This window comes from Lepidochelys kempii, chromosome 7 (assembly GCF_965140285.1).
Source record: "Lepidochelys kempii isolate rLepKem1 chromosome 7, rLepKem1.hap1, whole genome shotgun sequence".
In the NCBI taxonomy this organism is placed as follows: domain Eukaryota; kingdom Metazoa; phylum Chordata; order Testudines; family Cheloniidae; genus Lepidochelys; species Lepidochelys kempii.
In genome coordinates, this window is record NC_136386.1 from 77516989 (window position 1) to 77544260 (window position 27272).

Here is a 27272-nt window from a genome sequence, read left to right on the forward strand (position 1 = left end):
CAGTTGTCTTGCTATAGAGTCTTCACTACACGAATACCTTAATATGGATTAACTGTACTAATGAAACTATTGAGAAGAATGGAAGCATATCAGAAATGAGTTTTCCTGGGTGTATCTGTGTTCGTGTATGTGTATACATAATACTATAGGCAGGACTGGTAGTGCTGGCTGTGGTTAGGTTTGCCTGACATTTTCCATTATAAAACCCTATTTTCAGTTGCTTAAGACTTTGCCAAACTTTAACCATTTGGGCTGAAATTTTCCATGCCAGGTGTCTGCCTCAGGCTGATTTTTTTTTGGAAAATTTCAGGTAAAACGCTTCCGCTATTTCTATGAGAGTGTGGAAGAATACATTGTTTTGCCCATGTTAAAATATCCTGGTGACCTTTTTTTTTTTCTCTCTCTTTTAAGCATCTCATGCTTTGGAGCAGGGACTTGAAATTTGGGAGGAGGGTGACCTGCGTATCAGGGATGTGTCTTTCTCTGTCCTTGTGAAAATCTGCCCAAATTTGGTGAAGTTATAAGCTTTTGGGGAAAAAAATCACTATTTACATATGCTTAGTAGATTTTTTTTTTTTTAGATTTTAGCATTTAACTCACTGAGGATTTTGTCTCTACTGAGCATGCTCCATCCTGGGGCTGAGCAGAACTTTCCCTGCAGTCGCTGTTCTGCTACGAGCTATGCTGGGTTCAGACATCTTGTCTGAGAACAAGGGAGTCTGTCTCCTGTGATCTCAGTATTCCTACCCCCCGCCCCCCTTGAATGAGCATGGAGAAGAAAGCTGCCTTTTCATATGCAATGGGGACATGAGCTGGACCTGGGAGAGAAGATTGGGAGACTAGAACTGGAAACTGGTTGGAGGGGTAAGGGAACTAGAACTGGAAGTTGGGGTGGAGGGTGAGATTGAGACTGGTTAGCCAGGAGACAAGTATTGGAAGCTAGTGGGAAGACTGGGACTCACTGTGCAAGGAGACTGGGACTGAGAACCAGTGTGGGGAGGTGGGAGGAGAGAACTGTAACTGATAGGACAAAGAGACTGGGGCAAAGAGGTGAGTGGGGAGGTGAATTCTAAGAGAGAATGAGAAGCTGGAGGAGAGAGATTGGCATGTGGGTTTAAGTTTAAGCGTGTGCTGAATTCCTATTGAAGTCAGTGAGCACTTCGGCATGTCTTTAATGTTCATCTTGTGCTAAAATGGTTTGCTGCATGTGGTTGGACTTAAGCAAGTGCTTAAAGTTAAGCACATCCATAAATAAATGCTGAAACAGGGCCTGAGGCAGCATAAGTAATACTACTTTGGATTAGTCATCTGTTAGTTGTGCCTCAGTTGGAAGAGTGCTAATTCAAAGAAGGGCTAGTCTCAGACTGCAATCTAGCTTGAAGATTGAAGGCTGTAGAAAATACAGCCATGGACAGCATTTGGTGCCCAGATTTGATCCCTTCAGATCCCTGAGCACCTTCAACTGCTACTGAAGTCAGTAGGAGTTTATGGTGCCTAGCACCTCGTAGGAGTGCGCAGGGCCTCCAGTTCGCTTCCAGGTGTGACTTCTGTCCCTTCTTCATGTGTTGCTCTAACCCCACAACTTCACTCCTTTTTTGCTTTACTTCTAGGGGACTCCCCATTTGTTGGCATTCCCAATTCTATTATTCAGTCTTCCCACTTCCTGTGGCTTCTTTCCTGTGCACACCGTATTTTGTGTATCTAAGATTACTCTCCTCTCTTCCCACCATGGTTATTCTTTGATACCTCTGTGTTCAGCATCTGAAATAGAATCTGTCCCTGATTCTCTGTTCATGTAATTATGATGTCAATATCTGAGTAAATAAGCTACCAACTAAGTAGTTTGTGTGTGATCTACTTTTGTCCCTACAGGACAAAGTGACCATCGATGGTGTTGTGAGGGAATGTTAAGACTACTGGATTTTTTTAAGAATAATGGAAATAAGCAATAAAATTTGTCCAATTTAAAAAAAAATATTCTACATGTCCTCAAATGGAACTTTTCAAACATTAAAAAAGTCTCTCAGTACTGTGCCAAGAAAACATCTGTCACATCTATGTTTAGTTTTTGTTCTGGATTGAATTGCAGCCAAACACATGACCCTTGAAGACAACATAAAAGAGCTTGGGAGAGCAATGGCTGGAATAGGGGAGTCTCATTCAGAAAAAAGTGGTGGCTTGGATTTCTTCAGTGTTGATCAAGCCAAGGCTATAATCAATTACTTGAAGATCAGGTATACTTTTTTTCCAATATCAGTTATGTTTATATTCTAATAATTCAGCACTGTAAAGTATCTGCCAATAAAAAGAGAGAGTTATTTAGTTTAACATGATCAAACTTTGCCAAAAACTCCTGAACATTACACTAACACCCCCTCCTTCCCCACCCCGAAAAAAACAACAACCCAACAACCCAAAACCATTTACTTAAATAACAAGGCTCTGGCCTCAAATGATACAACCCAATGACTTCAAAGTTTAGACTAACACTCTATCCTATTTCATGGTCTTGATGGTGAAGATTCTCTATGCTTCAACTGGGCAACAGCAAGTTATTCCTCCCCCTCCCCCCCCGTTTTTTTGTGGTGAGGAATGGAGAGAGGAGGGAAAGGGTAGAGCATTATCTTAATGATTCAGTTATAAATGGCATAGTTTTAGGCCTTAGTCCAGCAAAGCACTAGATCATGTATGTAAGTTCAAACCAGTGAGTAGTCCGATTGATTTCAGTGGGATTACTCACATGGTTAAAGTTATGTACTTGAGTACTGTACTGGCTCAAGGCCATAATGAATAAATACTACTCGTGAACATTATTTGAGAGACAAGGTGGGTGAGGTAATATCTTTTATTGGAGCAACTTCTTTTGGTAAAAGATAAGCTTTGAGCTACAAAGAGCTCTTCTTCAGGTGACTTTCATCTGTCTGATCTTAAGAAGAGCTTTGTGTAACTTGAAAGCTTCTCTATCTCACCAGCAGAAGTTTGTCCAATACAAAATATTGCCTCACCCATCTTGTCTCTCAATATCCTGCGACCAGCACAACTATAACAATACTGCAAACATGACAATTATTTGAATTTTGAACATAGATTACGTTCAAAGCCAATTTGGGATGGTCTCATGAATGGAATAGGAAATCCATGTTTTATGTACAACGCTGTTCTAAAAATCATTAGTGTGTTGCTTTTACTAGGCAGCCTGTACCACAATACAAAAGAGGTCCATCACCAGCTTGCAAACTACTGCTGTTGTAAGCACAAAAAGAGATGTGGCTGCAAACAAGCAGCAGTATGTATTTTTTAAATGTGACAAATGTAAGGCTGGATAGTGGCTCATCCTGCATACCAGTGCAAGAGAGTAAGGGGATGTAAGACACTCTTTACCCCAGTATACCATGCCATTTGTTTCCATCACATGGCAGGTGGCATGCTTCACAGAGCCACTGTATCCCTTGCTTTTGCAGGTGGGCAAAAAGGGATGAGAGGTAGTGAAGAATACCTCCAGCACATTGAGGAGCATACATCGTACTAGGTATACACCTGTGCAGCACACACTGTCTTGAGCAGTGGGGAGATGAGGTGGGGGATTCTGAAAATCTCACTCCCACAGTGCTCGAGGCACAGTGCAAAAATGAACTGCCTCTAGCCCTAAAGTAAAAGTTGTCGTGGTATTTATGAGTGTCATCTTAACTTTTTATCTTTTTTTCCTTCTAAAACTTTCATATGTTTTTATGGAACAAAGGTTCTTTCATTGAAAGACCACAGTGCTCTTGGGTAACTATGTATTTAGACTGATCAGATCCATGTAGTTTGTAGTGTTTTGACCTATGAGACCATAGACCTAGTCTTACTTCTATTGAAATCTTAACTTCAGTGGGTGTAGGATCAGACCCTATAACTTTCCCAGTGGAATGTTAATCCAGCTAACAACTAATCTGGGTGTTAATCAAGGGTATGCATGAATATTAAAAATCCTTTCCAAATTGCTGAGCAAAATATATATACACATACACTAAAGTACACCATATATAAAAGCCATTATTTCAGCCGCTTTCATATTTTTTAACAAATAAAAAATAAATCGGTATATTTAAGCTTTGAAGTCATTTTCAAATTATACAAATACAAAAATAACTAATTTTTGTTACATTTTTAATTAATGTATTTTCCCATCTTCCTTTTACTTGTTTAATTTTTAAGTGATAGGTCTGTCGCTCTTAAAGTGAATATGCTATGTTTCAGTTCAGATCAAATTTTTACAGTTGAGTTACGAACCCCTGAGATGTATAAAGGAAATAGGAATAAATGCTTAACTATATTGGCACAAACTGTTCAGCAGCTTTCAGGTTTAGTGAAAGATGACAGTTATCCTCTTTTTTTGTTTTGTTTCCCTTCGCAAATACACATCAACTTATCTCTTGCCAGTTTCTTTCAGGAAACAGTTGATCTAGGAAAATGTCAGTCTTAATCACCTTCACTTGCTTACATGACATCATAAAAGGTCCGATTCTTTAAATAGTTACAAGAGTGAAATTAATTATGTGTGCAATTGTTAATAGCATTGGTCACCAAAAAAATCACCATCGGTAACAACAGAAACAAAGAGCAAGCACATTAAATTTATATATCTTAGAAGAAAGAGAATTTTTGTCCTTAACATAGGATTATGGGTGCTAGGTTAAAAATAGTTCCATTAAAGAATGAATTCAGAACTTCCAAAATCATCATCAACATGAATAAATAAAATCTGATATACATAAGACACAATCCACTACAATATACCATGAAATATTTTGTGGGTATAAAGAGAGGATTTGATTGTTCAGCACTGTCAGTCTGGCTCCTTTCTGGGCCTTTTCAGTAAATACATAAAATGGTCTAAAACTAATGGCTAATAAGACAAACAAGGTATTTGACTTATTAGTAACATGTCTTTTGGCATTTACAAATGATCCACACTAAAATGTTACCAAAAATGGCAAAGGAGGTTGGGAGGGTCAGAGTCATCTGAAGGTCAAAATTACCTAAATTAGTTCCAGATAAATTATGAGGCCTGTGTAAACACAAGCTTATATCTCACTACCAGGACATGGCAGGAATCAGAGCTGAAGTATTGCAGACAAAATGTACTGTAAATGGAATGGCAGATACTGTAGAACAAATTAGTTGTCTGTGTAATCTGTGTCTGGTGAAGAAAATTTGGAGTTTGACGCAGCTGAATTTCTTGTTTTGTTTTGTAATCTCAGTTGTCAACAAATTAAATTGAGTGGCTGAAATAGTTACATTCTGCAGTTACATTTTGTGGAGCCTGCTCAGTAAATACATTTAAGTCGCCACCATAAAGTTGCCCACAGAACTTGAGAATTCATCTACTTACATGCACAAAATTGTTTGCGCACACATAAACATACATTTGAAAGTTGTGCAAATGCATTCGGGCAAGTCTGTAGGAAAATTATTATTATTACCCAAAAGGCACAGGCAAAACACCTCTGTGCCCTCCTGATTCTGGGCAGTTCCCAGGTCTGGAGAGGCCACCAGCATAACTTGGACTGCCTTGGGATCTTGTCTAATTACAGCAGCTGATCTGGGCTGCTCTATGGGCTGCAGCACTGCTTAGAATCATAGAACCATAGAATATCAGGGTTGGAAGCGACCTCAGGAGGTCATCTAGTCCAACCCCCTGCTCAAAGCAGGACCAATCCCCAACTAAATCATCCCAGCCAGAGCTTTGTCAAGCCGGGCCTTAAAAACCTCAAAGGAAGGAGATTCCACCACCTCCCTAGGTAATGTATTCCAGTGCTTCACCACCTTCCTTGTGAAAAAGATTTTCCTAATATCCAACCTAAACCTCACCCACTGCAACTTGAGACCATTACTCCTTGTTCTGTCATCTGCTACCACTGAGAACAGTCTAGATTCATCCTCTTTGGAACCCCCTTTCAGGTAGTTGAAAGCAGCTATCAAATCCCCCCTCATTCTTCTCTTGTGACCCTCAGTGCTATGGCTTCACCCCTGACCTTCCCGTATGCCTGAACTCATGAGTGGGTCCTGGGGAAGCAACTTTTATGGCTGGCTGTCTTGCTCGGTTCCTGCAGTGGGAGAATTTTGCAGATTAAATGCTAACTGTGTTTCTGGCATTTCCAATGCCTTACTATTGCATGCCTGTGGAGAGGAACAAGAATTCTCTGCTCTCTAGAATTCTGTGAAAGAATACTTAAGCAAGATTAAACATTTTTCCTTCTAAACTAGTTACAATAAATTCTTCCATATTACTAAGAATTGTTTGTAAAATTTTTGTGGTGTTAACATTGGGAATTTATGCTTTTCACCTGTCAGCTGTTTCTGTATTGAGAGATAGGATTGCTTCTGGTGATTTTTTTTTGGGGGGGGGGAGAGAGAAGTAGGGGGTCCTTTAACAATCTGGTCCGGAGAATTGTATTATTGAAGGCAATGTATTTTTTCAGACATTTACTATACTATACATGTATATCTTGTATAACATAGGGGAGAAGACTGAGCCCTGTGGGTCTCTGCATGTGAGTGTTTAGGAGGTGAAGTGCCTTCTGTGAATAAAGACCCAGCCATTTCAAGGTGTTTCCGTTTACAACTGCAGTTTCTTGGAGCCAGGACAGGAGTGTTTGGTGATCAGTGATGCCTAATGCTGCAGGTGTGATCCAACAGGATGAGTCTGAGTGTACACCCCTTGTCTATGGACAGGAGGGTGGCTATCCATCAGCACAAATGCTCTCTCAATACCATTGCCTTGGCCTAAAGCCTGAGTGAGAGAACACTAAGCTATTAACAATTGAAACGTGGCCTTAAGAGACAGTCTTTGCTAACTTCTTCATTCCTGGCTTGGGAATGGAGTGGGAGGTTGAGATGCTGGGTAGTAATTTGTGCTCTACACAAAGTGATAGCTTCCTTAGTATTGGTTAGACAATTGCATTTTTAAGGAAGGGTGGTAGATTTCCTGTTGACAATCTGTAAGTAAAGTTCCCGAGTGTTATCAACTCTTCCTTACAAACCAGGAAGGGCTGGAGTCAGAGTCACAGATAATTTATCTGATTGCTGTCTTTGCTTCCATGAGTACTACTTGTGTGAATGGGATGAACTCTTGGAAGAGAGGGTGTTGTGTTTTTGGCCTGCACTGAAGTTGACTTCTACTTTTGCTTGAACTTGCTGTGAAGTCATAATTCTGTGTTTGCCATCAGTGTGTCACAGTATTGTGAGGGATGTCAGAAATTACAGCATTACAACTTCACAGGAACAAGTACTGTAGATGAAAACATATGGAGTTATTTTTGTGGTAATATTCAAAACTCCAGTGTCAATCCCTGGTCTCTGGGAGTATGTCATCTGAATTAAAATTATTGATATACTGTGTTCTCCATTTGTTTGAGGAAAACAAACCTAAACAAAGAGGTAACAATGAAATGTACCATTTCTTGTACTCTGCCACACAAGAAAAAAACCCCTAACTTATTTTTTACCAAGTTTTTCCTACTTTATGTATAGCGTAAATATAAGGTAAATTTTAATCTGGAAAAAATATTTATTTTGGAGTTTAAAATGCAATTCTAAGATGAAAAGTGACTTGTAAAAAGGAAAGGAGTACTTGTGGCACCTTAGAGACTAACAAATTTATTTGAGCATAAGCTTTCGTGAGCTTCAGCTCACTTCATCGGATGCATTCAGTGGAAAATACAATGGGGAGATTTGTACACATAGAGAACATGAAACCATGGGTGTTACCATACACACTGTAAGAAGAGTGATCAGGTAAGGTGAGCTATTACCAGCAGGAGAGTGGGTTGGGGGGATGGAGAAAAAACCTTTTGTAGTGATAATCAAGGTGGGCCATTTTCAGCAGTTGACAAGAACATCCGAGGAACAGTGGGGGTGGGGGGGAATAAACATGGGGAAATAGTTGTACTTTGTGTAATGACCCATCCACTCCCAGTCTTTATTCAAGCCAAAGTTAATTGTATCCTGTTTGCAATTGCAGGATCACTCCAATTCAGCAGTCTCTTGTTGAGGTCTGTTTTTGAAGTTTTTTTTGTTGAAGAATTGCAACTTTTAGGTCTCTAATCGAGTGACCAAAGAGATTGAAGTGTTCTCCGACTGGTTTGTGAATGTTATAATTCTTGACGTCTGATTTGTGTCTACTTATTCTTTTACGTAGAGACTGTCCAGTTTGACCAATGTACATGGCAAAGGGGCATTGCTGGCACATGATGGCATATATCACATTGGTAGATGTGCAGGTGAACGAGCCTCTGATAGTGTGGCTGATGTGATTAGGTCCTATGATGGTGTCCCCTGAATAGATATGTGGACACAGTTGGCAACGGGCTTTGTTGTAAGGATAGGTTCCTGGGTTAGTGGTTCTGTTGTGTGGTGTGTAGTTGCTGGTGAGTATTTGCTTCAGGTTGGGGGGCTGTCTGTAAGCAAGGACTGGCCTGTCTCCCAAGATCTGTGAGAGTGATGGGTCGTCCTTCAGGATATGTTGTAGATCTTTGATGATGCGTTGGAGAGGTTTTAGTTGGGGGCTGAAGGTGATGGATAGTGATTTTCTGTTATTCCTCAGATGTTCTTGTCAACTGCTGGAAGTGGCCCACCTTGATTAGCACTACAAAAGGTGGGTTTTTTTTTTCTCTCCTGCTGGTAATAGCTCACCTTACCTGATCACTCTCGTTACAGTGTGTATGGTAACACCCATTGTTTCATGTTCTCTGTGGATATACATCTCCCCACTGTATTTTTCACTGAATGCATCCGATGAAGTGAGCTGTAGCTCATGAAAGCTTATGCTCAAATAAATTTGTTAATCTCTAAGGTGCCACAAGTACTCCTTTTCTTTCTGTGGATACAGACTAACACGGCTGCTACTCTGAAACCTATGTAAAAAGGGCTTCATTTGCTTCTATCTTTGTTGTGTCTCAAGTTTTCCAGTTCAGTCTTTCTTGGTATACTACCAGCCTGGGATCTGAAAGTCGAGTTAGGTGCATTTTCTACTCCCATACCATCACCAATAATAAAGATCCTGCAGGTCAAATTATGCCCTTGTAACAATTAACTTCTGAGTTATTTTTCAGAGCAGAATATTAAGCCCCAAAACTCAATTTCACAATGGTAGGGCTGATATCTCAATTGTCATATTGAGTTTATTATAACTGATATGAATCTTGTAATACCTGCAATGGCTTACACATTGTAGCTAGAATTAGAGCTCAACAAGTGTCTCTTCTTATTAGTGCTGAGGTATCTGTCACCTTGACCTAGGGAATAAGTCTTAGGGTAACAAATGTGTTTAGAATACTTCCTTTCTAAAGATTTGTGGCTGTGCTGAAGCTACATTTTCTTTTCTTTTTCAGTTTATTTCAACACTATAAACTATATGAATATCTTTTCCACAATCCCAGGGAAGAACTTGTAATAGGCGATGAGGTAAGTAATCTATATGAATAGAACTGATTAAGCAGAATTATTTAATGCATGCCCTGTGACATCTGTTTTATAAAGCTCAAAGCAACTTTGTCAAAATTGCTGATGTGCTAACAATACAGAATAGCAGATTAAAGAATAAAAGTTAGATGCAAAGATATATGTCTCCAAAATGAGTTATGGGTTTAGAAAAATGTGGTTTTCTTGGTTACAATGTTAAATCTGTTGAGTTAAAAATATCTTCAAGTACAGTTTTCAGAGTAACAGCCGTGTTAGTCTGTATTCTCAAAAAGAAAAGGAGTACTTGTGGCACCTTAGAGACTAAACAATTTATTTGAGCATAAGCTTTCGTGAGCTACAGCTCACTTCATCGGATGCATACTGTGGAAAGTGTAGAAGATCTTTTTATACACACACAGCATGAAAAAATACCTCCCCCCACCCCACTCTCCTGCTGGTAATAGCTTATCTAAAGTGACCACTCTCCTTACAATGTGTATGATAATCAAGGTGGGCCATTTCCAGCACAAATCCAGGGTTTAACAAGAATGTCAACAATTTCCATCCCACCATCAGCCTCAGCCTGGTCCAGTCCACACAAGAGATCCCCTTCCTGGACACTACAGTGCAAATAACTGCTGAATTGGAATTCATTTGCAAATTGGATACAATTAGCTTAGGCTTGAATAGAGACTGGGAGTAGCTAAGTCATTATGCAAGGTAACCTATTTCCCCTTGTTTTTTCCTTACCCCGCCCCCCCCCCCCCGACGTTCTTGTTAAACCCTGGATTTGTGCTGGAAATGGCCCACCTTGATTATCATACACATTGTAAGGAGAGTGGTCACTTTAGATAAGCTATTACCAACAGGAGAGTGGGTTTGGGGGGGGTGAGGGAGGGAGGGAGAGAGAACCTGGATTTGTGCTGGAAATGGCCCAACTTGATTATCATACACATTGTAAGGAGAGTGATCACTTTAGATAAGCTATTACCAGCAGGAGAGTGGGGTGGGGGGAGGTATTTTTTCATGCTTTGTGTGTATAAAAAGATCTTCTACACTTTCCACAGTATGCATCCGATGAAGTGAGCTGTAGCTCACGAAAGCTTATGCTCAAATAAATTGGTTAGTCTCTATGGTGCCACAAGTACTCCTTTTCTTTTCATGTACAGTATTTATAATAATGATCTTCAGGATTTTAATTAGAGAATGCATGACTCCACTTTAAAATCAGTACTCAAATCAGAAAAGGTTACGTGCAGTAACTCCACAATGACCACAGTTCTAGAATACCTAGGCCCATTATTTTTAATGGCAGCTGTCAACAGATAATTATATTGATTGTATAGGAACATTTTAATTAGACATGCAAGACTTCTAAGGCACTCAGGTAACAATGTGTAATTGTGTTGATAATCTTTGTCACATATATCTTAATTTTTATGCGTGTGCACGGATACGTTGATCAAAAATGCATTGACTCAAGATTTAGCCTTTAATCAAATGTTCAGGTTCATCTGTTTTTCTGCTTGACTCTACTAATTGAGGATATATTTCACAATAGATTGAAAAGGTTTTATGCTTTTACTTTATGAGAGGAGGCAATCAGTTGTTTTGCTAAAAAAAAGGGTTGAATTTTAGCTTATAAATATTAATGGAAATAAATTAAAGGGAAAAAAATATTCAGTATTTTTCCTTTACGCTTGAAGCTGGCAGTTTGTGTTTATAAATGGTACTATCCAATTTCTTCCATGTTTCTTCTGACTGGCTTAATAAAACATATGAAAGGTTTGTTTCTTGAAGCAGTCATTAGCATTTTAGAAAATACTACATTTTACCTGTAACAATGCAGCAGGGCATGTTATCATTCATTGATTGAGGTGAATCCTGGCTCCACTGAAGTCACGGCAAAACTCCCATTAACTTCAATAGAATCAGGATTTCACCCTCAGTCTTTATGTTGTTTTATTTTTTCAGTGTTAGCTAATCAGATGAATGGTTGGCTAACACTTGCATACTGGCAAAATTATTTTTAAAAAGTGAAGCTTCAGTTAAGAAATCGTTTCACCCATACATTTTGTAATTTATGAGGTATATTACATTTTTAGTGTATTATAAATTAATTGAAAATCTTTTAAAATTGTTTTTATGTAAAGCTCATTTCTGAATGGCTAAAATCAATTATCTGAGTCAGAATGCAGCTTTTCAGTAATGGAACAGTAAATAAATGTCAACTAAACCAATGTCTACCAGCCAAAATGACACCATCTTCCTTATTAATCATTTGGTGCACCAGGGATGAAAACACTGGAAAAGAACACTGTCATGAATGAATGTCACCCAATTTGCCCTGGCATTTATCTAGCATCAGGACACACTTATCCTGTGACATTCAAATCCCTCCTTAAAATAAACTTATGATTTGAAACATTCCAGTGGTGATCCTCCATAGCAACAAATCTAATTTACAAAAATTCCACCACAATAAAAATTTGCACCAGTTTTGAACTTGGAACTTCCTCCAATCATCTGGTGTATTATGCACCTGCCTGTCTGTCTCTTTTAGATGGTAAGGCCCTGTTGCAGTACTTATCTGATCTTCTTTGTATTGTACAGCTCCGACCACACTTCAGTGCTTAATAAATACTGATAGTTATATATTGTTTTCTTTGCTTTCTTACACTCACTCTAATAAGCTATAATTTAAAGCTTTCCAGATATTCAATAAAGTAATTTTCTCTAAAAGCAAATATCTAACATTTTGCATGCACATTCCCTGTGATGGGAATCAGACCCATTATATGACTGAAAGTCTCTGCTTTCAACAAGATTTCATTTCCAGATTTTATCTGGCAAGCAAAGCATTACCTAGTGCCCCATGTCCCTGCAGTCCCTTAAACAACCAACTGGGCTGTCTGCCTACATTAATATTGCCAACAGGCACAGTCGTGCCTCAAGCCTATTGGGCTCTAACAATAAGAGCCCCACTCAAAGCTCATCCCCCGTATAAGGCGTACAAGCCCTCCTGATGGAGGTGCCCCGTAATGAGCTCTGTCTCCAGCAATGCTAGTCTGAACTTGAGTTTAGTATTTGGGGCTAAAACAATTTCCTTACTGAAGAGTTGTGACAAATGTGGAAGAGGGCAAGCAGTCTGAAGCTCTCCCATCCACATAAGTGTTCTCTCCAAAATGGGGGAATCACTAAAACATATGCACCGCTACCCTCAACTGGATAGAATCAGGTGGTCTCAGTTTTGTTTTATAAGCCCTCTGCTGCTAGCAGCTGATGGAAGAGTCTCTTCTTTTGGAGCTAGAGGATCTAGATTCTGTCTTTGGAGCTGCTGCGAGGTTCTGAATGGCACTGGTGTGCACAATGCTGATAACCATGACACGGCTAGGGGCATATGAATTAGTTACCGTTATCCCCATTTTACAAATGTAGAAACTGAGATAAATCAGTTAAGTGACTTGCTTCACATCACACACCATGTCAGAGTTGGGAACAGTACCTATATTGCCTGACTAAAAGTCTAGTGTTCTAACCCCAACACATGCTTCCTCAAAAGAGACATCATTACAACAGATCAGAACTGTGAGAATTTTATAACAGAGATCCTTTTAGGGAAATTGGACTAATGAAGTTTATTTTTCTCTAATGCAAACAACTGTACAGTATTCTCGATCAGATTGCTTTTCTGATCTTTCACTGCAGTTATTGCTAAATGACCATGTTACTACTTGTGTAGAACCCATCAAGCTAGAAATGGAAAATGAATCAAGGTGGTTAGATTATTCATACATTATCACTGGTCATGCCAATTAACAGAATTTCAGTTACATAAATACAACTCATAATCAGTGGTCCCACATGGTCCGACTAATATTATAATATAATATAATTATAATATACTGTAGTTTTATAAAAAACTACACTTTAACTCTTTAAAGGGCAGACTACATTTGGTGGTTTATTTTAAAAAACACTGATTATAATATGTTTTTGTTCTATATTTTCACTTCAGCTAAAGTATTTTGAATAATATTGGCTGAGATGCTTATGTTGCATAGGAATAAAAGGTCAAAACTGAAAAACGAATGGTATGTTTGGTAAGGTAATAAAACACACAGCATGCATCTAACCACATTTGGTGACTTTAAACTTGCCTGTCCAATTGTCAACCCCATTACTTCTCCTTCACTCCAGCTCTACAAGGACTGAAAAATTGGATATACGTGTATATCTTTTGATAAACATGACAGTACAAGAATTACAGAGGGATATAAACGTACGGGATAGTTGTGTAAATCCCTTCCATTTTTGTTTTTAACAAGTATATGGATGTTCCCCTTATAAACAGTATTCTTGTTGTAAGGTACCTTCCCCTTTTGGGTATAGAAAGAGGCTCTAATAAGAAAATGGGTCAAATCCTTGGCTGAGGAAAATCAGCATAGCTCCATTGATGTCAACAAACTCAAAATGACAGCACTATGAATTTTCTGGACTTGATATTTAAAAGATTTCGGCATGTAAATATGAGTTTAATTTGTGTGTACAATTGCTGCATAAATTATTTGCAAAGTAGTTTCCCAGTGCTGCAGTGAGAACTTATGGTGCAGATTGTTGTGCCCTACAGAGCTCATTGCAGTATCAAAGCCTAGGTGTGCAAATACAAAACTTACACTCTGAACTAACCTACCACCTTTAACTTCAAGATTTTCATTGTTATTGTTTTCCCCGTACCAAGTCCAGAGATTTCACTATCTCGTTTGTGATTTAATGTACTTATATTAGACTGCAAATTCAGAGAGAGCAAGTGGGGTATCAGACTAAATTTTGATGTACAGGGATTCTGTGGAACAGTTCCCATTAACACATGTCAAATCTCATAAAGATTTAAATTGTTAATACATGAATTGCATAGAAGTTTTTATTATTTTCTATTTCGGTCTTCAGTTAATTTATTTTACTTCGATAGGATGATATATTACAGAATGTCTTGTAATATTTTTCCACAACATTTACAAATTGTACTTTACACAGTACATGTTTTTGCTGGTCTCGGTACTGTATATTTGGATGGAATGAGTCTAAAGTCTTTTGGATGATGTCTGTTTTGAAACATTTCCGAATAAAAATAATGTGGTTGGTAAATCTAGTTTTATTCCTAGCTGCTCTAGCCAGCATGATGGAGTAATCTGCTATTTTATGGTCCAGATGACTAGCTAAGTTTCACTTCTTGAAGTAATACTATACGATATCATTTTCTTTAAAGATGTCATAGTGGATCAGGTTGCAATAACAATATTTAAAATTAAATTTAATGGCAGTGCACATTTAATATTATAGCAGTTGCTAGATATCACCCAGTACAGTTAGAGTTTCAGAACAATTTCCATGATAATGTCCTTTTTCTGTGCGTTTGTAACTTGCAGAAACATTAAGCTTCTGGAGCTGAATTTATCTAAGGTTGCTCTCTACCCAAATGTGATTTTTTTTTTAAAAGTTTGAACAGTATCTTTTCTATGTTTGAGTTTGGGGACAAAGAAGGGGAATATACTATTTATATTGTAAAAACTTCTACTACAAATTTTTTAGACAAGGGTACTCTAAAGGAGCTGAAGTATGAAACTCGATATTGACATAATCATCATAGAACTGGTGCCTCTTGGTTGGGATGAAAAATGGTTTTGATTAATGAATTCTGATATTTTGAACTGAAGAGTTGCACACATTTACATGCTAAACCTGTATATTAGACAATTTCCTTAAGCATATGGAACATGTCTGCACTTCCCCACAGTTTGGAGTGCTGGACTTTGAATAGCAGTGCACACCAAAGTGTTGCACTCTAACTCCCCTGCATGGATGCTGTGGGTGTGAATGAAAGGGTTCCTAGTTTTCATTAATGTAGTCCCCTCCAAACAGGACTACATCAGTGTGCAGTAGGAACCTTTAAGTTTGCACCATCAGTATCCACACAGGGGAGTTACAGCACAGCACTTGGAAACAGACTGTTATTCACACCTCCATAGTCTGAACCAACCAGACAGCGTTGACCTGCCCTTAGGCTCACACTTAATCACACAGCTAATCACACAGTGATTAGCTAGTTAAGTGCACACTTTTCAAAGCTTGCTGTCTTTCTTTAAATGTTCATGTTTTTACTTGGCTTTGTTTTGTAGGTATCACTTTAGCCAAAACATCAAAGCAAATTGAAGAAAGTACATTCAGTAGTTTTCCTGTACTACTATGATTGTTTAAAACTAGGGAGCACACTTTGTAGCTTGTGTAAGCGGAGCTTATTGTATGTTCTGCGTGTCCTTGCATTCCTCCATTCTCCACCACAGACACCCTGTTTGCAACCCCCTGTTTTAAGTACTCCCTGCAACTCCAGTTAACCTCCTCTCTGCTAGGGTCTCTGTGTGCCCCCCATCCAGGGTCTCACGTATCAGGGTCTCCTCTTCTCCCCATACCAGCAGCTCTGGATACACACTCATCCCACCTTTCCCCAAGCCCTCCATTCCCTTCCATGGCAGGATCTGTGTGTGCTCCTCTACTCTTCTTCCCTCCTGGGTAGGGGCTCTGTGTGCCTCCCCGTTCCCTGTTACCAGGTTGCTCCAGTCTCCCCTCACGAGGAGGTTATATGTTCCCCCTCCATCATGGCAGGGGATCTGTATGCATCCCATTCCTCTTTTCCCCAACCTTCCCTCCTTCTTCCCATATCAGGATATCCCAATCTCTCCCCCAGACAGAGGTACGGTGTGCCCCACATTCCCTCCTTCCCTGCCATGCCAGGAGTTCTGTGTTCCCATCTGCCTCCATCACTATGGTCTCCATTCTGTCTCCCATACAAAGGGTTCTTTGTGCCCCCTTCCCCCTATTCCAGGGTTTCCCATTCTCTCTCACCCCCATGCTGGGGTGTGCACACACCCCTTTTCCCCTTCTCACCATTTCCTCTTCTCTGCCCCCTCCCCCCATTATTATTTTTTCTGTCTGAGAGAGAAATCATTCCATGTGTCAGCATGTTTACCTCTATTGGAAGGAGAAGCAGTGATTGATATAAGGGTAGTGTTATGCTGGAAGGTGTTAATGGCTGGCATCAACTGGTTAATTGATCTATATATAATTGCAGAGGTGCTTGAGGCTATGGCTGTGTTAAAGAGCTAACAGGGGCTTCATGTGGCCACTGTCACTCTTCCAGTTTTCTGATTTTTCTCCAAATCAGTATGGGTTCTGGCCATTGATGCCTAAAACATTCCCTGAAATTTTGGAATTGATCAAATGAGGCATTTAAAAGTTATTGAGTTACTGACAGAGAAATACTGTTGAGTTTAGTGTAAGCCCTTCACAAGCTTGGCAGTACTTTGTTGACCAGGAGACCTCTCCAATGGTGAAGCCAAGTAGCTTGGGGTAGAGTGATTGGGTATGAATTTTGTTTGCTTCTCTAGTGTTTCTGAATAGGTTACTTTGTCTGTATCCTTTGGGCATTCTTAATGGCTTTCTTGACTAGTTCTGTAATTAAATAGAGCTGCGCAGGGGACTGTAATTACCTTTTGTGGAGGTGCTCCACCCACTGCTAATTATTTTTCATATACTAGTCAAGTAAAACAACAAAAACTCCTAAAAAATACAGTGACCCTGTCATAAATATAAAGGGAAGGGTAAACACCTTTAAATCCTCCCTGGTCAGAGGAAAAACCCTTTCACCTGTAAAGGGTTAAGAAGCTAAGATAACCTCGCTGGCACCTGACCAAAATGACCAATGAGGAGACAAGATACTTTCAAAGCTGAAGGCGGGGATAAACAAAGGGTTCGCTCTGTCTGTGTGATGCTTTTGCTGGGACCAGAGCAGGAATGCAGGTCAGAACTCCTGTAAAAAGTCAGTAAGCAATCTAGTTAGATTCTGTTTTGTTTAAATGGCTGATAAAATAAGTTGTGCTGAATGGAATGTATATTCCTGTTTTTGTGTCTTTTTGTAACTTAAGGTTTTGCCTAGAGGGATTCTCTATGTTTTGAATCTGATTACCCTGTAAGGTATTTATCATCCTGATTTTACAGAGGTGATTCTTTTACTTTTTCTTCAATTAAAATTCTTCTTTTAAGAACCTGATTGCTTTTCATTGTTCTTAAGATCCAAGGGTTTGGATCTGTGTTCACCTATGCAAATTGGTGAGGATTTTTATCCAGCCTTCCCCAGGAAAGGGGGTGTAGTGCTTGGGGGATATTTTTTGGGGGGGAGACGTTTCCAAGTGGGCACTTCCCCTGTTCTTTATGTAACACTTTGGTGGTGGCAGCGTTTAACCTAAGCTCGTAAGAATAAGCTTAGGGGGTCTTTCATGCAGGTCCCCACATCTGTACCCTACAGTTCAGAGTGGGGAAGGAACCTTGACAGACCCATTCAGGAGGAGGTGGGAGACAAGGCTTCCAGGTTATTGGCTCCCCACTAGCCTGCCTGCTGAAGAGGCAAGCAGATGAGCTATGAGAAAACCAGACAGGTTTCAAAATCCGCCTGGTTTCTAGCAGAATGTCATGAAAATCGAACCATTCCTGTGAAACATTTCACTTTGGATGAATCAGCAAATTCTGACAAAAAATGTTTTGTCAACATTTTTCCAACCAGCTCTAAAAAAAAAAAAAAGAAAAAAAGAAAAGGAAATAGTGAGGAATCTGTCAAAAAGACCAGAAACGTCATATTTGAATAATTCAGTGTCCTTAATGTAGAATAAGACATCAGTATTCAGTTAAAATGCCTCGGCAAGGACAGTGTGGATGAACAAATCATATCCTCTTGAACAGTCTTTCACATTTAGGTCACCAGTTCAAATTTTGCCCAAGTTGTTTAGTGATTGACAGTTGATACCATCTGCTGGCTATTTGGCATCCAGTGTGATATCATTTGGTGGTTACAGTCCAATCTGCAAGGCCAAGTGTTTACATTGCAGATATCACCACCACAGTTGTTGCTAATTGGCAATTAGACCTAGGCAATTATTGCACACAAAGATTAATGAACATTTGTTGTAATGGACGTCACGAATTTGTGTAACTGCTTTTGTGACTACCATTTACTCGCTTTTTGTGTGAATTTGTGCAACAAAAATTGTGTTCACAAAAATGTTTCTGGAACTGTAAAGTGTTGTGGTTATTCATGCAAATGCATCTTCACATGTGAATATCCATATGACATGTTTACACAGCCATCTTGAAACCTCATTGTGAGTTAGTTGCGAATAGAGAGCTTGTCCTTATTCACTAGACAATATTGTGTTTTTTAACTATAAGTGATTTTTAGCTGTGGATATATTGTCATCTCTGACAACCTTTACCCACTTAGCTATTAAGAAGAGTTAACAGTTAATTTCATATTTAAAGTACTAATAAGATCTCGGTAATGAAGATAGTTTTTGCTGCCCTCTTAAAATCCTCCGGAAAATTCAGCATGTCCTCTAAATTTCACCTTAATATGTATATGTGGTCATTTGTTACAATGGAGAGTATCTGTACCTAACATTGGATCTACAATCTTTAAGCATTTAATTGATATAATGTTATTTTGATTGCCTATCTCTTGTTTGTAAACTAATCAAAACTCATAACATTATTTAAATAGTTATCATACTTGAATTTTGTATGGTATGTTCAGTTGATATATGTAGTAACTTCAGTGATGAGCTGCCAAAATCTTAACAACTGGTTCCCTCTTCACCCCACGAGGGGTCATTGCCCACCCCCGCCCTCCGGGACTCCTGCCCATCCAACCCCCCGCATTCCTTTACATCTCCCCCCTCCCCCAGGACCTCTGCCCCATCCACCCCCCTCCCCTGTCCCCTGACTGCCCCCAGAACCGGGCAGGAGGGTCTCGTGGGCCACCGTAGTGGGTGCCCACCACACCTAAGAGCCAGAGGGACCTGCCAGGGGGCGAGGTGGGGAATCCGGCGGTGCTTACCTGGGGCAGCTCCCATTCTGGCTCCTAGGGGTGGGGGAGCATAGCTATGGGGGGAGCAGGGGGAGTGCCCACTCCCCCCACTGATCACATAAAAAATGGTGCCTTAGGTGCTGACTCCATGGGTGCTCCGGGGCTGGAGCACCCACGGGGAAAATTTGGTTGGAGCAGAGCACCCACCGGCAGCTCCCCGCCCTGCACCCGGCCCCAGCTCACCTCCACCCCAAATGCACCCCCCTCCCCGACTTCGTGCGAATCAGCTGTTCAGTGGGAAGCCTGGGAGGGCTGAGAAGCAGGCGGCGGCTTCCTGCTCAGGCCGAGGGTGGTGGAGCTGAGCTGGGGCAGGGAGCGGTTCCCCTGTGCACCCTCCCCCCTCCCCGGTTACTTGCTGCGGCACGGGCGGCCCTCCTCACACACACACACCCCGCCCCAGCTCACTTTCGCCTCCCTGGGCCTGTGTGTGAAGCCGCCACCTGCTTCTCAGCCCGCCCCGGCTTCCCGCGTGAACAGCTGATTCGCTGGAAGCTGGGGTGGGGGTGGGGGCGGAGAAGCAGAGCGGGCCGGTGCGTTCATGGGAGGAGGCAGAGCAGAGGTAAGCTGGGGCTGGGCGTGGGGCGGGGAGCTGCCGGTGGGTGCTCTGCCCCCACCAAATTTTCCCCTTGGGTGCTCCAGCCCTGGACCACCCATGGAGTTGGCACCTAAGACGCCACTTTGGGACGGTTAAATTTAGAAGCCCCTTTAGAACCTGTTGTCCCTCGCGGAACAACCGGTTCTAAAAGGGCTTCTAAATTCAACAACCGGTTCTAGCGAACCGGTGCAAACTGGCTCCAGCTCACCACTGAGTAACTTGTATTTATACATAAACCTTAGCAATGAAAATAGTTTTAAATTTCAATAAAAAGATAATAAGTATAATGAGGATATAGAATATTAATGTGAACTATGCATTTATCTTAAAAATAAGAGCCTTCAAAGTTAAACAGTTGTGGTCTGTTAACAATCTAGATTGTTGGCTAGTTTTTAAACTCACTAATCAAAACATAAAAAGACAAAGGAAACTTTTTTTTTACAATGCAAGAATCCTGAACAAATTTCAAATCCACTTCACTTAACCCTGTTTAAAATTTTGCTTTAGAAGGATACATTTATTCTTTCTCTCACAGGGGAGATGAATTTTATAGATAGGGCAGTGAGCTCTGAATAGGGACTGACTTTTCCATCTTTGTTATAATTTATGTATTCTGTTTGTTCAGAGGGCATTTTTGATGGTCTTCTAATTATGAACTTTTCAAATTATTTCATGTAATTTTGTTTAGAGATAAGAACTTAATTGATATTTTAGCTAAGCTTGAAAATGGCAATTTTTTGTGTTGGATTGCATTTTTTACCAATTTACAGATGTGCAGACTTTTTAAAGGTCTAATTATGTATATGGAAAATAAAGAAAGCAATGCTTTATCTGGACCTTTGAACTTCAAATATTTTCACTTTCTGTATTTTTAATTAAATTAGTCAACCTACCAAAATATACCTGTGCAATGTTGTTTATACACCATTTGAGTTTCGCTTAACCATTTAAACTAAATGGTTTAAAAATGGGACATAAATAGTGCATAATTTTTGTATGGACTGTCTGCATGAGAGGGACTTTCACCAATAGTGCTCAGTCACAGGCCCCCATGTATCAAAAGATGGAGGCACATAAGTCCAGATAGGCAGTCTGAATGCACTGTGCACCCAGTGTGTAAAGAAGAGGGAACCTGTACCATTAATACAACAGGGAGCTGTCAGGCTGCCCAAGGAGGGAAATTCATATGCATGAGCTCTCTGCCCTATGCACGTCCCCAAACAGAGTGATTGGCCAAGAAGAACATGGGAAGTATCCTTAGAGCTGTAGTAACCCAAGAGTAGCTCTTTTGATTGGAGGGGAAAGGACTGGGTCCATATTCTTATATTCTTTCATTATTGAGAAAAAATTGATTTTTCAAGGTGGTGGTGATAGTGAACTTTGGCTTTTGGACTCTCTATTCTTGGCCCATACCTCTCCGCCATTGTCATGGAGGTTGGGTTATATCAGCCCATTGGCCCTGGCTTGGTCTTAGTTGAGGTCCATTTCAGAACTGTCAGCAAACATGCCTAATTTTTGGCTTTTTTGCAGGACTGCCTGCAAAATCTCAGAGCTTCTAGTGTGGTCATAGGTACCACGCTCATGAAAGTGGCATGTAATAGATAAAAGGAGGATGAGAGTCGGGTCTTTGAAGGCAGGCTGAAAAGAAGACAGCTCTTGGATCCTTGAACTCCAGTGTTGTCAGAATACACTTAAAGTAGCAAGGAGATTATTTTCCTGATTTACCCTTTTTCAGTTTCCCATTGTGCTGTGGGCATATAAGGTTGTTCAGCTGAGGAACCCTATTCAGTTTCTCCTCGACTGACTTATAACTCACTAGGGAAGAATCTTCTTACCCACTGGAATGTCATTCAGTGTCTCCCCTTACACCATTCTCTGGTACTTGATGCCCTTGTATGCAGCAATGGGTACAATCTTTTACTCTGACCCTGGGATGGGGAGGTGTTGAGTGGCTGTGTAAGCATTATGTGGCCTCCTTGATGCTGCTTTTGCACTCAAGATCTGCTTTATTTGTGACTGCAGAGCCTAGATAGCCTGCACAGCTTCTGGAGGCTCCATGCCATAGATGGTGTTGGCCAAAGATTGGACTACACCCTGTCCTGAATGTGTCCATTTAAATTCTAGTAACATTTATCCTGTAATATTCAGTTTTGTGTTGCATGCTGGTCCTGCTGACCTTTGTGGCAGATTCTGCACTAACCCCCCCCCCCCCCCATAATATTGAGAAAATATGCCATAGGCATAATGTTGACACTTTTACAACACACTTTTTAGGGCCCACATTTTTTACACTCTTTATTTATACAAGTATCCTATTTCCACCACTTCAGATATCCTGTAGGTGTCAAGAGTTTCATTGGCTTTCTATTCTGCTGAAAGAGCACTGCCTGCTGTATACCATGGTAGTGGGTCAGTGGTCTATTTGAATGCGGGTTGCAAATATAGAATGGGAATTTCTTTTTGAACTACACAGTATAAGGCATAATAGCATAATTCTTAAGCGATAGATATGTAGATTACAGAGTATTTAACTTCCTCTGAGGTAAGACAATCCAAATGTGGTTTTAGACTTTTGAAAGTATTCTACGCTGAGTTTTGGATTGGCAAAACTTCCAGCAGTTTTGGACACTGGGCAGTTGGAATTCATGACTGTGTCTCATAGACTTTAAGTCATTTAATGTATTTTATGTGTTGTGCATACAGGTTTGGAGGTATTGACATGTGCACCATTGAAAATGTACTTAGACTCTATATTAATTAGGTGTTGCCTCTTGTTTCATTTAAAAAAAAGGGGGGGAGTTGGTGTGAAAGGGTCACTTCTTAATTCTTTTCAGAGTAGCAGCTGTGTTAGTCTGTATCCGCAAAAAGAAAAGGAGTACTTGTGGCACCTTAGAGACTAACAAATTTGTTAGTCTCTAAGGTGCCACAAGTACTCCTTTTCTTCTTAATTCTTATTATAGTTCTTTGAATATCTGCTGAATACTCTCACATTTTTTCTCACATAGAATTCTTTTAGTATTCATGATGTCCATTTATCATTTTAATCTTTATCTGTTACATATTCAGGCCCATTAATGATCCTTCTTTGTTCTAACAAAGACATTTTGCTAGCTTTTGTGTTCTCCATGAGTTAGGAATTAGTTGAAGGTTTACCTTCGGAAAAATGCTAAATTACCTGTAATTATGTAACTTCAAAGGAAGTATTTAATGTAGTTTTACTCCAAACCATTCTCGTTATTGGAGATTATATATATGTATTATTTTTTAGTATTATTATTGTCCCTGCTGGCCCAGGTTAAAAGCAACTGATGGCTGGAGGAGAAGTTGCTCTCTTTTTTTTTTTTTGGACTCTCTTACCAGAGGTGCACTGTAGTGCCCTCGTGTGGGAGTTCTAAAAACATAATTACATTCCAGTCTCTCTGAGAATGGGAGCTCTGAGGCAAATCCTGTTCACACTACTCATGAGAATAGTTCCCAAAAGGATTTTACCTTTTGTCCTTTTCTGCTGCACTTACAAACAAAACTATCCGAATTACTACTGAAATGTAAAATAATCCCCTTTTCATTGGCGCCGTGAAATAGCAAAACCCAATGAGAGAGGTTAAAAACAGAATCTTAGTCTTATCTTTGCATTTCTTAGCTTCTGCTGGTGTAACTCAAATTCCTGCTGTTATTAATGGTATTTGTATTGTCCAGTATTTAATAGTCTCTCCTTGTTCTGATCAGACCCAAATTAAATGGTAAGTAATAAAGGGAAAAGGGTACACAATCAAATTACTAGAAGTAACTAGTCGGCCCAAGCATTGCTAGAGCTATGTAATGGGTTGGGGGGCAAAACAGGGCTTTGGGGTCAGTCATCAAGTTCATAGCCTTTAGAACTGACAATGAAAACACATAGCTACTTTCGCACATCTTTCTGTGAATTTAAATGGCGAATTATTGTATATATTGAATATCAGAGCAACAGAAAAATCATACACCATGGATAGACTTTATTAATTTCAAACACAGATGACAGACATTAGACAAGCTTAGAAGTCTGACAGACTAAGAGTCTTGGTGTTTGACTAGTGCAAGAGAAAATGAGACGTCGTCTTTTTGTATATTATTTTTCTCCTTCATAGTACAGTGTACATTAAATAAACTAATACATATGAAACATACACATTAGAATAAAATTTAAAAGTCTGGAATAATGTAACTTATTTGGAGAAAAGATTTCAGAAGGGTGGTACGAGAAATACAGCCCCTAAGACCTAGCATATCAAATATAATAAAATGGGGGAAACTGGATTGCTCAGGGAATTAATGATGAGATTATAGGGTCTTTCTCTGCTTAGTCACCATTTTGAATATGGAGTAATTGTTCAGCAGACTATGTGAAATGTGTTGGTTTCTACCTACTTTCTAATAAACAAAGGTCATTTAAAAAAAAAATCCTGCTCTGACCAATTTGCTAACGAACAATGAAATTTGGAAACACAGGTATTGCTTGATCATGACGGTGCCTCCAAGATCAGTCTGTACAGGACAAGTGAATTTTTTCCCCCTAATTCCCCCTGTACTCTTCCCACATGTTGTGGGTGGGAGCACAGAAGGGTTAGTGTGAATATTAACAAAACACCTCATACGGTGTGACATTTACCCACGTGCACAGGACCCACATAAGACTATGCAGGGGATAGGGAAAGGACTGCTGCACCTTCTGGGCATCAGTTAAGGGTGTCTCTGTAGCAGCTCCACTAAGGGTCGCATAGTTGGGGGGGGGGGGGGAGGGGGAGGGGAGAGAGAGAAGAACCGGACTCTGGAGGGTCTCCTGGAGACCCCGTGGGCCCAAACCCCTGCATGCTGTTCCTCATAGACTGGAAGGAAGAGTGGCTGTGCAGGGTTTGGGTGAATTCTATCTTGCTCTGCCTGGTTTAGCATGCTGCACAAAGCCCAAATTACACAGGATTTGTATGGGGAGGGATGAATTTCACCCACTATTACAGCTATTTGGGAAAACTGTTGAGTATTCTCCCTCATTCCCATTGACTAGTATCTCACCCCATAAGTAGTCCCAACAATGTCAGTGGATGTTTGCAGAGTAAATTACTGTACTAACATTGTGAGTAAAGGTAGCAAAATCAGGCCCCACTTTAGAATCCTTACAGATAATTTAAACACAAGGATGATCTCACAAGAATGCAAAGATCCCTAGTTTATAGTCTCTCAAAATGCTAGTGCAGCTTTTTGCTCCGGATAGGAGAAAGTGGTGGTGTAGTTTATCTTTATAGATCAGTCCTGAAGAAGACCTCATATTCCAGACATTTTTTACCAATTTTTATTGTTTATTTACAGCTGTGACAGAGTGGCTTGCCCCTTAAGTTTTGGAGGCCTAGGGCCAGCGAGCACTGATTACTAAGGAGGCACATCTGGGAGAGAGGAGACGATTTCCCCATAAATATCAGCAGGAAGCTGCATGGAGAGGGGGAAGCATAGGATACTGTGGGGAGTGAGAGAGGCTCCTTCAGGAAAACCCTGAAAACCAAGGGGATTTAGGGGCTGGAGCTCAGAGGGCAGAGGCTGCTGTGGGAAACCTGACTGGGTTTGGGCCTGGAGGCCGGTACCAGAAGGCTGAGCTCCACCTAGGAAGAACTGGGAGGATGGGCTGTGAGAGCACACTGGAACGGAAGAAGACACCAGAACTAAATATTGACTTTTTGGTGGTTATGGATTTTCTTGTGGGACCCTGAAGATTAAATTCTGTTTTTGTTATTAAGCCAGCCACTGGCAGGTGTGGTAGTAACAGAGAGACAAGCCTTTCTGCAGTTCTTAAGGAAACCTGAAGTGGGGAGAAACAGAGGCAGGATGCTGCTGAGTGACCTCTGGCCATGCGGCGGTGCTCAGTAAACAGTAACCCCATTACATCAACATTAAATTAAGGTAACAGTGATATTTAGTTTTCAACATTAAAAGCATGTTGCAGTAGCATTTATAGTAGAAACTATATTTGTTAGTATACATATGTAGCGTTTAAATTCTTTTTGGATGTCTAATTTCAAGTAATGGCAAATAAATTTAAATAACAGAGCCGTAATTAAAGACTTTCATGCCTTTGAAAATATTTTAGCCCTGATTTTTTCTTTCCCCGCCCCCTTATTTTTACTGGCTTTAATTATCCATGATCAAGGGAGCAGGCGTATACAGCTATTGCAATATTTTCTAAAACAGAACAGTGCCAGAATGAAATATTTGTCTATGTACATTTGCCAACTTGTTTTCATTCTTTTCCTCCGCCCCCTCCTTCCCCCCACTCCTTATATTCTGGGAGGGACTGCTGGTTGGTGCACTGGATCAAGGACAGTGCAAAATTAGTACAGCAGGAAACTTTGAGATGTTTAAATAACTTTTGCAATAGAAGTAGGTTTTTAACTAATTTCAGAGTGAAGATACTATATTTCCAGACTGTTGTAAAACTGAGACGGGGAGCTGGATGACAGTGTTAACAAAAATAGAATTCACCAAATTCTTTATGGCTGTTTAACCTCTGTTCCTTTAATCATATGCACAGCAGGGAAAAGGGATGTGCTAAAACAATATGATATGTATAAAGCAGCGGACATTTTTAGCTACAAACCGCACTGCCAGTTGGAAGCAAACAATAAGGCCAAATTTATTTAATTTTTTAATGAATTTTGAGCTAAGTGGTCCTTTTAATTACATTAATCAGGCAGGCTTCCACATTGCAAGCCTTAGGGCTAGAAGTACAATTTAAATCCTTTGTACTGATATGTCAAAACTTTTGAAATAGATTAAATGGTTTAACATTTGCTTGATTTATATTTCACTAACACACAATTTTTATAATTCAGCTTTTATCACTGCAGTGTGCTGCCATGACAAAATAAGGACTACAGTAGTTTTGCATAAGTGTTTATATAATACATGAGATGTGTATAAAACTGGACCAGTATAGGGGACTGGATTACTCAGGGGATTAATATTGATCTAGAGCCTTTCACCTCAAGTCACTGGTTCAAGCCCAGATGAGTAGTGATTGAAAGTTATTGAAGTCTGAAGCTGTTTGGCAACCTATGCAAAATGAATGTGTGGTGTCAGTCAAGATGGGTAAAAGATGCAACCAGTCTAGTAGCAGAAAGGAGGCAGAACAGAGAAATGGAAGACTAGTATCTTTGTCTCTGTCCCCTCACCTTGAAATCCTAAGTGGCTATACTCTTTTTAGATATGGTCTCATCAGATTTCATAGCTAGGTAAGAT

General features: G+C 40.1%; 1 protein-coding gene across 3 annotated transcripts in view; it reads left to right on the forward strand.

Annotated features, from left to right (window-relative positions):
* The window catches only part of CABCOCO1 (ciliary associated calcium binding coiled-coil 1), a 64604-nt gene that overhangs the window by 11907 nt on the left and 25425 nt on the right, over positions 1 to 27272 (forward strand). For all 3 annotated transcript variants that reach the window (XM_073353419.2, XM_073353420.2, XM_073353421.2), the window contains 2 exons: positions 2090 to 2234; positions 9375 to 9447. In XM_073353419.2, the coding sequence (XP_073209520.1) occupies positions 2090 to 2234; positions 9375 to 9447 (218 nt within the window). The remainder of the gene's footprint in view (positions 1 to 2089; positions 2235 to 9374; positions 9448 to 27272) is intronic.